At 34.5% G+C, this 13,732-nt stretch overlaps 1 protein-coding gene across 1 annotated transcript; it reads right to left on the reverse strand.

The window, feature by feature from the left end:
• Positions 1 to 853: 853 nt before the first annotated feature.
• LOC147409226 (cyclase-like protein 2) lies at positions 854 to 12,674 on the reverse strand. Its single transcript, XM_086426672.1, has 7 exons — positions 12,164 to 12,674; positions 7,975 to 8,019; positions 7,168 to 7,240; positions 3,882 to 3,979; positions 2,194 to 2,264; positions 1,604 to 1,739; positions 854 to 1,195 (listed from the first exon to the last, which is right to left on the reverse strand). The coding sequence occupies exons 1-6, from the start codon at positions 12,597 to 12,599 to the stop codon at positions 1,614 to 1,616; spliced, it is 849 nt and encodes a 282-aa protein (XP_086282798.1). The 5' UTR covers positions 12,600 to 12,674; the 3' UTR covers positions 854 to 1,195; positions 1,604 to 1,613.
• Between the last annotated feature and the right edge of the window lie 1,058 nt (positions 12,675 to 13,732).

Below are 13,732 nucleotides of genomic sequence, written 5' to 3' on the forward strand. Positions count from 1 at the left end.
GAATCATGTGGTGTTAGTAATACTAAAAGTTGGTGTGACAATAGTAACTCTCTTTTTACATAGGGGAAATGCTTTTTAAACTCGGTTTCCTGTACATTTTCGTCATTCATGGAGACCGAGATGACCCGGACGAGTCAAAATCATGATGTTAACTCATGGTGATTAGATGATACTTAAGTGGAAGTTAAAATTTGGGGAAATCATTTAAATGGATTGTTATAACTATCTTTAGAAAGTGATAACGTGTTTCTCGAGAAAAGATGAGAAACAGAATATTTTTATGAAACTCAGATTGTTCCTTATTTTTTGAAGAAACCCACCACTTCAATTAGTCTTTTTTTCACCACCTTCGTTTTGTCTTTTTTCACCAAAATAAACATGCGATAACAAATACTAAACACTAAGATTTCAAATAACTATCCCCGAGCCTGAAGAACTCCCAACTATGGTCCTTACAGATCGTCAAAGAAACTCCAGATATTTAATATCTTTTTTCCTTTCCAATTATGATTTCATAGAGATATCTTACAACTCGAATCTCTCGTCCAATTAGTTATAAAAAAAACATTCAAATAAATACCCCCTTACCTCGAGACAAGTTGAAGCATTCCAATTATTTGTGAAGGTGAATGAACGCAATATTCAATTATCCACGTATCAGATTTGTTATTATTATATTTGTAATTTGGAAATTGGAAATTTTAATTTTAATGCAAAAATACAAATTTTTATGAGATTCAATTTGAAGGATTTCTCAAATCAAAGGAAATCCAATTGATCCCCAATCTAATTTTTATATGCAGAAAAAGAAAGTTGAGTCGTACTAGTACTCTTCTGTCGGGAAAGCAGATCAAACTCATAACCCAAACCTGTGTTCATGGGTTCTGTTCAGTTTACCCACACTAGTAACATAGAGAGAACATAAGTTTCAATCCCCAAACTGTCAAGAAACAGATCATGAAGGATAAATACATTGACAAAACCTGATCAACATAAGAATTAACCAAGCTAAATATTCAGAGCTGTCTAGATTAATTTATTCATAGAGGAACCAAGATGCCACTTGTGGTGAAATTTATTACAAGTGTCTTCTTAGAAGAAATCTGATGCCTGGTTCACAAGGATGATTTTTACCTCCTGAATTTCAGGCAATGATCACTTCAACATTGAACAAGCGATTTCTTCTTAGATGTTCCTGCATGCAGACTCACATCAATCAAAATTCTGAATTTGTTCATATGGGCACCACCCCACACATCTAACACATTCTGTTAATAAAGTTGTTATTTCCTATATCCAAAATCTCAGGTTTAATTCAAGCCATTGCCATCTACTTGTGCTTTGAATTCAAGGATGTGTTGGTAATTTTGGTATAGTATGTGTGGCACAATCACAGGCCTAGCACAGATTTATGGGAATTTAAATTTAGTGTTACTGATTTATCTATAATGATTAATTACTGCATCTTGAGTTTTACCATTAAAACAAGTGAATTAGCAATATTTTAAACACCAATAAACAAAGAGTGTGGTGACAGATGGTGCATTACAGTTTAAGGCAATAGCAAATCATGATGACAGATCAAGTAATGTATAAGACTCACACAAGGATTATCATTTGATGAGAATGCATCTTATTGGTGATCCCTCAGCACCAAGCAACCTTAAAGGTAAGCAATGTACAGAATATATCCCTGTGTTGACGTCATCAAGTTTCAGGCCTTCCACAAGAATGATCTCCTGAAGCATTTTTCAGCAACTTTGTGATTGGCAGTATTTATGATATATAACACCAATAAAACAACATCAAGTATCAATTATCCTAATTTTTAAGAAAAAAAAGTATAATCTTACATGGTAAAGTTGAAAGATGAAAGGAAATGTGAATACCCTGAACGAGCAATGCATCTCACATAATAGGATCACATACTTCAAAGAAATAATAAAACTGTAGTTCTTAAAACTTTTCAAATAACTAAAAGTTGTCATTTCATCTCCGAACTATAATGTCAAAAGAAATTCGGATCCTGGAAGCGTGCAAAATGAATCTTTTTATCAACATTGTAGAGATGGCATTATATAAAGATTGTAAAATCAAGTCAATTAGAAGACAGAATTCAATTATATGAATGAAGCACTCGACAAAAGTATAGCTAAAAGAATACCCCAATTTATTGGGGGAAAAGTTTCTTACCTTGCCTTTGAGAAGAACAAGATGAGAAGGAATTAAATCGTCATATGCAGCAACAGATAAGTAATCAATTCCTATATTTCACAACAAATAAAAACATCAGAACTAAAATAATTTTATGAGTAATCAGCATAGAAATGTAAATACAAGAGAGAGGAAGGGGATTCCATCAGAAGCTAGAAAAAAAAAATGACCAACTCCTGTAAGTGGATACATTCCTTTAATAAGTGGATAAGCAAGAAAAAAATTACGGTAATTTAACGGTTGAAGAAAAGACTAATGGAAAAAGATAATACTGAAAAGGCAAAAACACTATGTATATTCTATAATACTCATCCCCTACAAACTGCACCAATTGAACTTTAAAAAAAGAAGAAGAAGAAAACAGGGGAAAAGGGGGCAAAACAAATAAGCCTCTCTAACAAGAGTTCTATTTGGTTGAATTTTGCCAATGAGAGGGGTTAGCATATTTAAGCACTTATCCATATTCACTTTTTCAGAGTAAAACTTCAACAAGGTTCAAAAGGTTAGATTAAAAAGTATAAACAATCTGAAATTGGACAGATCATTAAACAGGTACAGGAGAGATGTACCCAGTGGATGCAATCAGAAGTGGAATATAAGAATTGGAGTAGTCAAGATTGCATCAACAAGGACCATCTTGTATTTGGACTTTGTGCATCAATTTTAAAATCTGTGTTGCTCTAGTATAACTTTCAAAGATGGAGGGAGAGCTTAGACCCATAGCTCAGTTGGTTTGACACATTGCAAAACAACTTTGAGGTCGTGGGTTACCCATCACAACAAAAAAAAAAGATACAGGGATCAAGAAAAGACGTCCAAGTTCCACTAGGTCCAATGGGGAAATATTGTTGGGCCTAAAGAGAAAGGTCCCAAGTTTTAAATAAAAAATAAATTCATTGCACAGAACAAAAGAAAAATTAAAGCAATAAAATTACAAAATTAATGGAAACAGTACAATATAAATAATTGATTTAATGCATTATCTTTTTCTTCACTCATTTTTTCATGTTATTTTGTGAATGCTTAGTGAGGTTGATAACCACTCATAAACAAAAGCTTTCTAGTCTTCTTTTTCTTCTTCCTTTCTTTCCCTTTTTTTGTTATTTGGCAAATAACCAATTAAGTAAATGATGAACAAAAGAAGGTAAAAGATCAGTGAAGGCCTTGCCAGTCAGACTCCATCTCTAGATTATTCCATAACAAATTAGCTTCACTTTCTATGCTTCTCAGATTTGGGTATCAAATTAGCTGTCAGAAATTACATATTGCTTCGAATGCAACTATGGTATTGAGATATCATCTAGATGATGATTAAACATTAGATAAAAAAACATCAAATGCCCAAGAATGTACTTTGGGCTATGAAAAATATAGTAATGTGTGAAAAATATAGTAATGTGTTTGCTCTTTTGTAGGTTTGAGCATTAAATTACCTCTTTGTCATGATCTCCAATTGTTATTTGGGATGTAGTTGCAGAAATGAGATAGCATCATTTCAACAGCTATTAACCATTATAGTAAAAACTGATCTGAAGTTATTCTATTGCAATGTCAAAGAAATAACTACTGCTTGCTCAAGTAGAGAATTGGGGAACATCTTAGATATTCATTGATTAAGCTACCAAAAAGCATACTATTCCAGTAAAAACTAGAGAACTATATCTTACCAACCAGCTTGATGTCGGTGTTCTCTACAAGCCATTTTGCGCCATCCTTCATAAATCCAACGTAGCTAGTGTCGAACTCTTTTTTCCACATAAGCCCTCTGTGTTTAAAATAAAAAAGTTGATTTGCATGGAATATATTCAATTATATCCTGAGAATTTTGTACTAATTAAACTCAGCAGCATAGAGGATAGTACTTGAAATGTACCGTAGTTGAGTTACCAGAATATATTTCATTTGAACATCATAAAGAAAAAATTCAACTTTTCTTAGTCGGTAAAATTAAAAGAATCATTCATGCAAACAAACTTGTTGAGTACCCAAAAATTAAAGTAAATTTGTTCTATTAGTAGAGCATCTCAATGTGGACATTTCAATCTATTCAATGTTGTTGTTTTTATCTCTTATGAAGTACATTATTGCTTTTCAATATTACTCACCATGCAGATAGTTGCTCTCTAGAAAAAGAAGAGACCTCGGTCATTTCAATCGGTTGAACATGTATGCATTAATGGAGGATAAGGATCTTGATAGTATTGCGGAGAAGGGTTTACTTGGTCAACCAAATAGTTGAGATGGGACTTAGATGAATGACATCTTGGAGTACATTTTGATTTGCTGTATACCATTATATGGAGACAATATGAAAACCACCAAATCTATTCCATAATAGCATTTAATGAGTAGATAAAACATGTGAAACTCATTTTCATTACAAATAACAAGAGTATCACACTAGCATAGTTGCGTCCTCACGTTTCTTGACATGGCCAATAAAGAAATGGGGAATTGCAAGGTAAGGGAATTGGCTGCGACTGTCAAGAAGCTGGCTTTCAATGCTTTTGTGTACCATGACCATCTTTGGCTCGAGAGATGCAGAAAGCTATTCCTAAACTCATATAAGCCAGTCCAAATGATTAGGAAATCCATAACTAATGATGTGAGGCGAAAGGTTACGACTCCAGCCATGAAGATAGAAGATTCAGCCTTTAATAGAGAATTCCGCTTCTCATGGCTCTTGTTGAATGGATAGAAGGTAAGTCAGTGCTAATCCACAATCTTGAAGTTATAAGGAAATTTATTCTGATGGCCATGGGGCTTGAAGTGAACCTTTTGAAAATCATAGCAGAATCAAAAATGGCAATCGATTGTATCAAGACCAAGTGTTCCAGTCCTTGGAGAGTTAGCAGACTAGTCAGGAAGATCAGAGATCTTATGCACAATTTCCAGGAAGTCAGCATTGAGTTCTCCTTCAGATAAACTAACAGAGATGATGATTTTCAGCATCTATGGTCCCTTCCATAGGCAGGATTACTATCTACCCTGATGAATTCCCAAGAGAACTAAAAGAAATTGTTAGGGAGGATGCCACAGGGTGATCCTATGTCAGATTGTAATCTTTTGTTTTTCTCTGGTCGGGGGCTGCCAAACCCCCATTTACCATCCCCCCCCCCCCCCCCCCCTTTCAAAAAAATGAGGAATTTGAAGCGTGGGCAAAACAAAGGACATGATCACTGTCTTCTTCCTTATGATAAAACCTTGAATCCAAAGGGAAAAATAAGAGAAACAATCCTCTAAAAGAGTTGAAATTTTATTGAAAATCTAGATAATAATGAACCAAAACATCCCTTACAATAGCTAAAATAGAAGAAAAAAAAAAAAAAAAAAAACCTAATTTGACTCCACTTCCTATTAAAACCCAACTTAGCCAAAATAGTAAAGTTTCCAAAATAATAAAAGAACAAGAAACTTACCCAAGTGCCTAAGTAACCCTAAAAAAAAATATTCCTAGCCGAATTCAACTCCGAAAACCCTAAAAGGGCTAAAAACATAAGTTGGAAATTACTAAAAATAGTAGGATTCAAACCCAAACTACAATTTGACCCTCAAATTGTCCTCTTTTCGAGATTCTTACTAGAACCAATATAAACCTGGTCCCTAGACTTCTGAATTGGAAATAATAGTAAAGTTTCTAAAAATAGAAAAAGAGCAAAAAATCCTACCCAAATGCGTAGACACACTGAAATTAAATACTCCTACCTGAATTGAACTCTTAAACCCTCAAAATGGCTAAAACGTTTTAAGTAAAATTACTTCAAATAGTAAGTTTCAAAACCCGCCTACAATTTGACCCTCAAAACAACCTCTTTTCAAGATTCTTATTTGTACCGATATCATACATCTCGTCATTAGATTTTCGAATTAGGATTAAATAGGGACTCTGATTACTGCTTGCAGTGTTATGTTTGTAAGAACTAGAGTACAGACGCACTGGCCAGAGTGCATAGAGGAACCATTGTTTTGGTCTTTTGCCATTGTTTCTTCTAACCATGTCCTACATCAAGAAGCCTTTACCATGGGCCAGAGTAATGACTACCCAGGTTCCTTGTCAATGAACTGTTGTCCATCTTATAGTGTTTACAATCAGGAAGAGTGATAGGATGCTGAAAGAGATTCCTTATCCACGTCAATGTTACAGATATATATACACTTGTTCCATAATAAGAGAAGTTACATTGCTAGTTCCATATCACTAAGTGTGGTTCCAGACTTCCAGTTAATTCAACCAAACGCCTTGTGTAAGCATCTGTCCTCTTCCAAATGGAGGTGACATCTTAATCTGCTAGCATACAATATTCAACGATAGGACAGTGGGTATCTACTAATTCTGGAAGGTGGTAAATGGTATAACAAAAAAACACTTTCCTTACTAACATAGTAATATTTTAAGCCTTACTAAGGGTTTTTTTGCTCAAATGGATTACCACATTAGCAATCCAACACCACAGCCCTCTAGATTTCACAGAAAAACTCAAACTCAAAAAATCAAAAAACAATTTCTTTTGGGCTTGATCCAAGGTTTTGAAAATGGGCGGCTACCGAACTTCCACCTAACTCCAAAATTTAAAATTAAAATTCAACAGTGAAAGAAAGTCTTTTTTGGATTTTTTTTTTTTTCAAAGTTCATAGAGATTTGTCCTCTGCAACCCTGAAGCATCAGATCATGTTTTTGGATGCCACAAGTTGAGCCAAAGGACCCTTAATAAGGGTGGAATCCTTACTAACTTAGTTTAGGCTAGTCGGACTTAATGGTATATACCCACAAAGATTACTTCTAGGAAACAATTAAGAATTTAGTCACTTCAACAAAAAATTTTGAACTGTTATTGGTCATGAGAAGTATGTTACATATCTCTGCTGCTTGTCAAATAATAAGAATACAACATTGTCAACTATAATGTTAGGACAGCAACATATGACACCATAGATATAATACCCATGAAATACCTGTCAGTGTTTAATGTTCTGAAAAGCACACGACGTACTCCTTTGGGAATATTTAGTCCTTTCATAACTTCAGCTGTAAGATGTGGAAACCATTAAAGACTAACTATCCAGCAAGAATAACAGCAAGTTTGTATATCTTAGTACTTGCGAAATGAATGCAGCTTTTACTTGGTTTTCATCCACCCCAAAACTCCGGGATGGTCGTAAAAGCAGAACAGAAAGTGTTGAAAGGATTCTAATTGTCAACCCACAGTCAACAAGCCACAGATGGATTTCAACACGGTCTAGCAACTAAAGAATGACACTGATCTTGTAACTCATAAATGAGAAGCAAGCCAATAAGTGAGCTAGTATGTTGCAAAGAGGCATCCATGTGGTAGGTTATCAGGTATATTAGTTAGTAACTCTTACCGGTCAAGAACTTATTATTTCATATTGATGCAATTTATTGATTCTTTAAGATCTCAAATATTTTGTCCAAATTCTTTTTTGAGAGAAGTCTGGAATTGCTAATTATGGACCCATGTTAGAAAAATTATCAATTTCTAAGTGTTAGCCAAGTGCTCATTGCTGGTACAGACCATACCCCTCATGAATCATGATACTGAAATTAATCATTCTTTGTGTTCACAAACCAAGTTCACATTTTTAACTGTTCTAAATGGTGAAAATTGCAGAATAGTCCTCGAAAAGGATGTGAATCGTAGAACATGTGTGGAATCCTCAACCTGAGGAACATGAAGCAAGAAAAGAAAAAGCACCCATTTCCAATTTAATATGAAGAAGCTCATTCAAAATAGAAATTACCAGTTATGTTCTTATCCCTTGGAACATCCACTAACAATGCAGGACCTGTTGAAAACAACATTAAAATTTTCAGTTATATCATACTAAGGATCTATATTTTACAAGCGCATAAAGACAAAAAAAAAAAAGAAAAAAAAATTGCTTACAAACAAGCTATTTGGGAAAGAGCATAAAATTGTCATTGAATAAGGCCAATCTTCAGTGAGTAGGGCCATAAACATGTTGGACATGTGTATGTAGGAGACAATACAATTGCATAATGATAATGCTAATATGATGCACATAGAAAGGTAAGAAATATATTCAGAACTGCAATTTACTGATTTCTATAATCCCTATCATCATCGCTGTGATCATCTACTCCTCATCCTAAAATGAGTCTTCATTGAAACCGAAGGGTTGTCAACAAGGAATCCATTTAGCCATTCAATCAGTGACTACGGAAACCACGTAGAGAGATTGACAAAATTTCTTGTTGTCTATCAGCCTCACACCTTGGAGAGTGGAGCAACAAAACTGCTCTAAGGCGTCAGGGATATGAGTCGGATCTTATGAGGTGTACACCCCAGCCAAGGCAAAACAGGCACATGCCTTTTGGCTGAGGTGTCCGTTTTCCCCTTTCTTTCTTTTTTTTCTTTTTGAAAGACATATGATTTATTTATAGAAATTAAAGTGATGGTCAAGGTGAACATCAATATGAAAAAAAGTACACAGAATTAGTCCTCTTGTTACAACTGAATCCCATTTGAATAATAATAATAAATGTTCAAAGGAGACATCCTTAAACTCCTCAAACAGCTTACACCAAAAGAAAACAATATCCAAAATTCTAATAATATATTCAGACCGATTGATCATCATTAACAATCAAATGAAACAGTCATGAATATGGAAAACAAGGTGGAAATCCCTCATAGATTCAATTGTTTCTTATATTTGAGGGAAAATGTTGAATCAAAACCAAATTTATATACCATAGAGCATCTATGTTCTTAATAATGAAAAGGAATTCAAAATATAATGGAGTAGTTATAAAGAATATGATTTCATAAAGTCTATTAAGGAGGTAACTTTTGATGCTACCATCTATCATCTTCTGCTGGAAATTAGCCTGAACACTTTGGGGAATTTTTTTTTTTTTTGGGTGCAAGTTATACCTTGATTTTAAAGGGGTCTACTATGAAGACTTTGTCTTTAGGTGGGAAACTTTGAAGGATTGTTATGAGTTTTTGGGTTGGTCACCTTGACCCGCCTTGTTTGTATCCATTGTATTATTTTTCCTTACGAATGAATTTATACTTATCAAAAAAAAAAAAAAAGAGTGGTCAAAACATGCAACTTTTCATCTATTGGAATTATTTACACAATTGTTGAGGATGCTAAGAACAAATCTTTAGTGGCTTTTATGCAAGTTCATGATACAACTTGGATGTCAAATTTTGAGTTGGTGTTTGAATGATGGGTCCTTCTATGATGTATTGTTTGGGTATGAAGATTTGATTCAAGATCATCACAGGTGCCACTTTAAATACGAATGGATTGTCTTGAATAAGAGGAAGTGAAACAATACCAATAAAAACCAAATAGAGGAAATTATGTTTTTTCTCAAAATTTAGTAATCATTGTTATAATGTAATCATGAATCCTTGTATAAGGGTTTAAAGTTTTGTTCGATTTCGTATCGGCTGAACATTCTTGAACAGAATATTGTATTACAATGCTCCAGAATGTCTTTGTATGTCTCAAAATGTTTTGGAATGTTTCTTGAAACATATGAAAATACTTCGGTACATCCAAAGAAATCTTTTACTGAAATTTGAATGTTACAACACACTGTGGAATGTGTCTCGGAACTACAAAGATCTGGGGTTCGATTAAATGAATCTTAATCCTCCATTCCACTCTGTGCAAATCCAATGTTTCCCATAACATTTTATATATTTTTTTTTTTGCTTATCGTGGGTATCCCCACCCTTCGAGCGAGACTAATCCCACGGTCACACGCATCACCCCCTCGGAAAGTCCGACATGCAACTGGTTGAGTAAAGGGTCAACCAGACCCTGGAGGGTGACCCCAAGGAATTCATAGCTTCGTGGGGTTTCGAACACTTGACCTACCCTTATTGAGGGGCTTATCAAGGCTCGGCTTGCCACTAAGCCAACCCGTTGGGGTTATTGTTTCCCATAATATACTGAAACATATAAAATATACATTTTGATACTAAATTGACCGGTGAACAATTTTTGTAACTACTAAGATTTATCTAATAAAATAAAATAAAACTTTTATAGTGTATTATACTTATATGCATCAAATCCAATGTTTAGAGATTCTTATTGTTTCTAACTGATCTGAAGCATTTCTAATACATATTAGGGGGGCAACTTGGTACGGTTTGGTTCAGTTTGAGGTCAAATTGGAACCGAACCAACATAAGTCGGTTCCACTAAATAAGAACCAGAACTGAACCAAATTCCATTGGAACCAAATAAACCCAAACCAAAGTAAAGTTGGTTTGGTTCTGTCCGGGTCCATGGGTTGCCAATATTCTATAAATTGTAACTAACATTTTTTAATGAAAAAACAAATATGTAATAAACATAAAATTTCATACAAAAAATCTTTAATCTATCCATAAAAAATCATCAGTTTATCCATAAAAGATCGTCAATCTATTTCTTAACTCCTAAAATAATTCATAATAATTATTATATACATATATAATAATTATAATATATATATATTTATACAAGCTTGATCCGAGAACTAAACCAAATTGATCAGTTCTCCATTTTTTAACTCAGAACCGACCCGCAACTTACTCCAAACCACCCCAAAGCTATCGGTTCTCGGTATGAACCGGATCAAGTTGCACCCCTAATCATGGTTTTTAAACTCATCCGAGACTGAGACGTATCGCCCGAGTTAACTAGGTATCGCAGCCTAATGAGACCAACTCACAATGTGTCATGAGACGACCGCGTATTGTGAGATAAGCGCGTCGTCTCGGACGATATTCTCGCAAAACTCGGGCGATACGAACGAGATATACAAGACAGCGCATATATTATGTTAACTCCCGAAACAAACGAGTTGTATCGGATGAGATTTTCAAAATCTCGTCCGAGATAACCTAGTTTTACCTCAATCCTCAATTATTTCACCCCCAAATCGATTTTCCTCGATAATTTCTTCATCTTCTCCACCAAGTGAACAAAAGAAGGTAAGATTTTGGGAGAAAACTTCATTTTCTCCATCAAGTTAAGCCTCGATCCTCCATTATTTCACCTCTCAAATCACTTTTCCTCTATTTTTTCTTCATCTTCTCCACCAAGTGAAGAAAAAAAGTCAAGGGTTTGGAAAAAAATTTATCTTCTTCATCCGATTTAAGAAGAAATCAAAGTGAAAGATGGATTTACTTCATCTTCCTCCAAATCAAGTAAGATTTAGCTTCTTCCATGTAATGTATATGTGATTTTAATTTGTTATCAAATATATCTAATTAATCATTTTCCGATTAAATTTTTTATCTAAAATATTTTTTTGTAGGTGAGTGGGTTACATGTTCTATCGGATATAGGTGCAAATTTCAACTCATCTCATTGTAGCGCTTCACTTTCATGATTTCTATCTTTACAAGTTTTTCTTAGTTAATGTTTGCCTTAAATTAGAATTACTCTAAACTCAAACTGAGTGTTGTTAATATATTTAAATTATTTTTGCATGTATGAACCTATTCACTATCATGTATTTACATTTTATCGAATTAAAATTAGTGTTTTAATTGATATTTTTGATGGTAAGTTTGGTGTTCTTTAAATATTGTGTTTGAAAAATAAGTTTGGTGCACTTGTGCAATGAAAATGAAATAACGTAACAATATAAATATTTAATTAATTTATTTTGATAGGTATATTATGAAATTTTTTTTTTATTTTATATTTTTTTTGGGATTCATTTTTTAATCGGAATCAACTCTGAAATTTTCAGATTTTTTCAGATTTTTTAAATGGTTAAAAACCATCGTCTCAATGTCAAACGAGACGACTCGAACGAGACGTATCGTCCGAGTCAACTCGGTATCCGAGGTGAACGAGACGATACCAAATACCGAGTTTAAAAATCATGCCCCTAATACATATCGATGTGAAAATTGAGATTTTTAAAGATAAGGACGAAGAATCAAACCATTGAGGACATCAAGATCAAGAGTATCGACATCGAACCCAGCATCGAAATAGTGATCGAAGACATGGCCAGGGGCATCGACATGGGTACCAGTGTGGGTAGGCAGCTTCATCTCCGAGTTGTTGGCAAGTGAGCCGTTCTTCATGCTTGCAGGAAGCCATAGGAACTGACCAAGCCCTTCCTTTGAGTCCCAAGAGGGCAAGTCTTCACTGTATCTGTGGCTAATATCAAAGATCCTTCCCTCTCCGTACACTTCTCTCCTTCGTGGGATCATGTCGTCGTCGTCGTCGTCGTCGACAGTGTTTGTCACTCGACACGTGCCAGATGGAGAGGCTTTCGTCGATGTGGACATAGAGAGGACGGTGAACGTTAGCATCTTGATGGCGCATATTAGCATAATCAACGAAGCCTTCTTCGTAGCCATCCTTCTTCCCATCTTAGAGTGAAACAGTCAATGAAGAGAGCGTTCTCTGGACTGCAGCAAATATGGAAGGGAGCTTATAAGGCGCGGAAAGTCCAGGTCTAATAAACAAAAGCTTTCGTGGAAGTTAAGCACACTTTGTAAAATTACTAAACAGACCTGCGGGAGGGAAGCGTTTCTAAATGCACCCCGATTTTTTGGGACGTACTTTAACAACCCAGTCAGAAAATCTATCTTAATGCCCCCACCCTATAGCCCAGATAAAGTGGCTAATTCGAAGCATCACATTGACGATTCAATTGTTGAGGTCAAAATCAATTTTTAAATCATCGATCATAACAAGAAGAGATAGGTCCTCATGAATTAATCTTTTTTTTTTTTTTAACGAGTAAGTTGGACTTGAACCCATGACCTCAAAGTCGTTTTGCAATGTGTCAAACCAACTAAACTATGTGCATTAATTATTTTATTCTATTTTACTTCTTTAAACGAATTAAGACAGAATGAAACACGCTTATATGTGTTTTAATGGTTTTGAGACACATTTGTATTTACTTTGTCGTTATAAGTTGACAAACCATTTCTTATTGCATTACATCAATAATTGATTCATTGGCTATTGGGAAATGATGGTTGATGGATATTGATCTCATTTATTTAATGTGCAATCATACATGAGATTGTTGATGATTTGGATCACACCTATTATCATGCTGTCGAGGATAAAGAGTTGTTTTTTAGTTTGGAACTAATACCCATGGTATGATGTGGATTCAAAATAGACCTAATCATCTTCAATGTGATTAGGCATGAATGTCTTCTTAAAAAACACATTGAGACCTATAAAAAACAAGGCATGGTATGCATGGTTTTAAATCTCAGTGTGACATCTCATTTCAATCGTGGACGAGACTGAGATGTCTCGGACGAGTCATCCAATCTTCCCCAAGTCATCTCGATTGACAAGGATAGAAGCGATTTTAAGTTTATATAGGGAGATTGACAGTATAACATTTAGTTAGTCTAGTCCAACTAACTTATTTTATCACGACTCTTATAGAAAATCAAATGTTGGAAGGGTGATGTTCATTAAAATTGATCCGAACCCTCGTCAATGCGAATAGACATGAATTTCTCCTTACAAAACA

The sequence above is a fragment of the Akebia trifoliata genome, chromosome 2 (assembly GCF_017979445.1).
Source record: "Akebia trifoliata isolate Shusen 1 chromosome 2, ASM1797944v1, whole genome shotgun sequence".
In the NCBI taxonomy this organism is placed as follows: Eukaryota; Viridiplantae; Streptophyta; class Magnoliopsida; order Ranunculales; family Lardizabalaceae; genus Akebia; species Akebia trifoliata.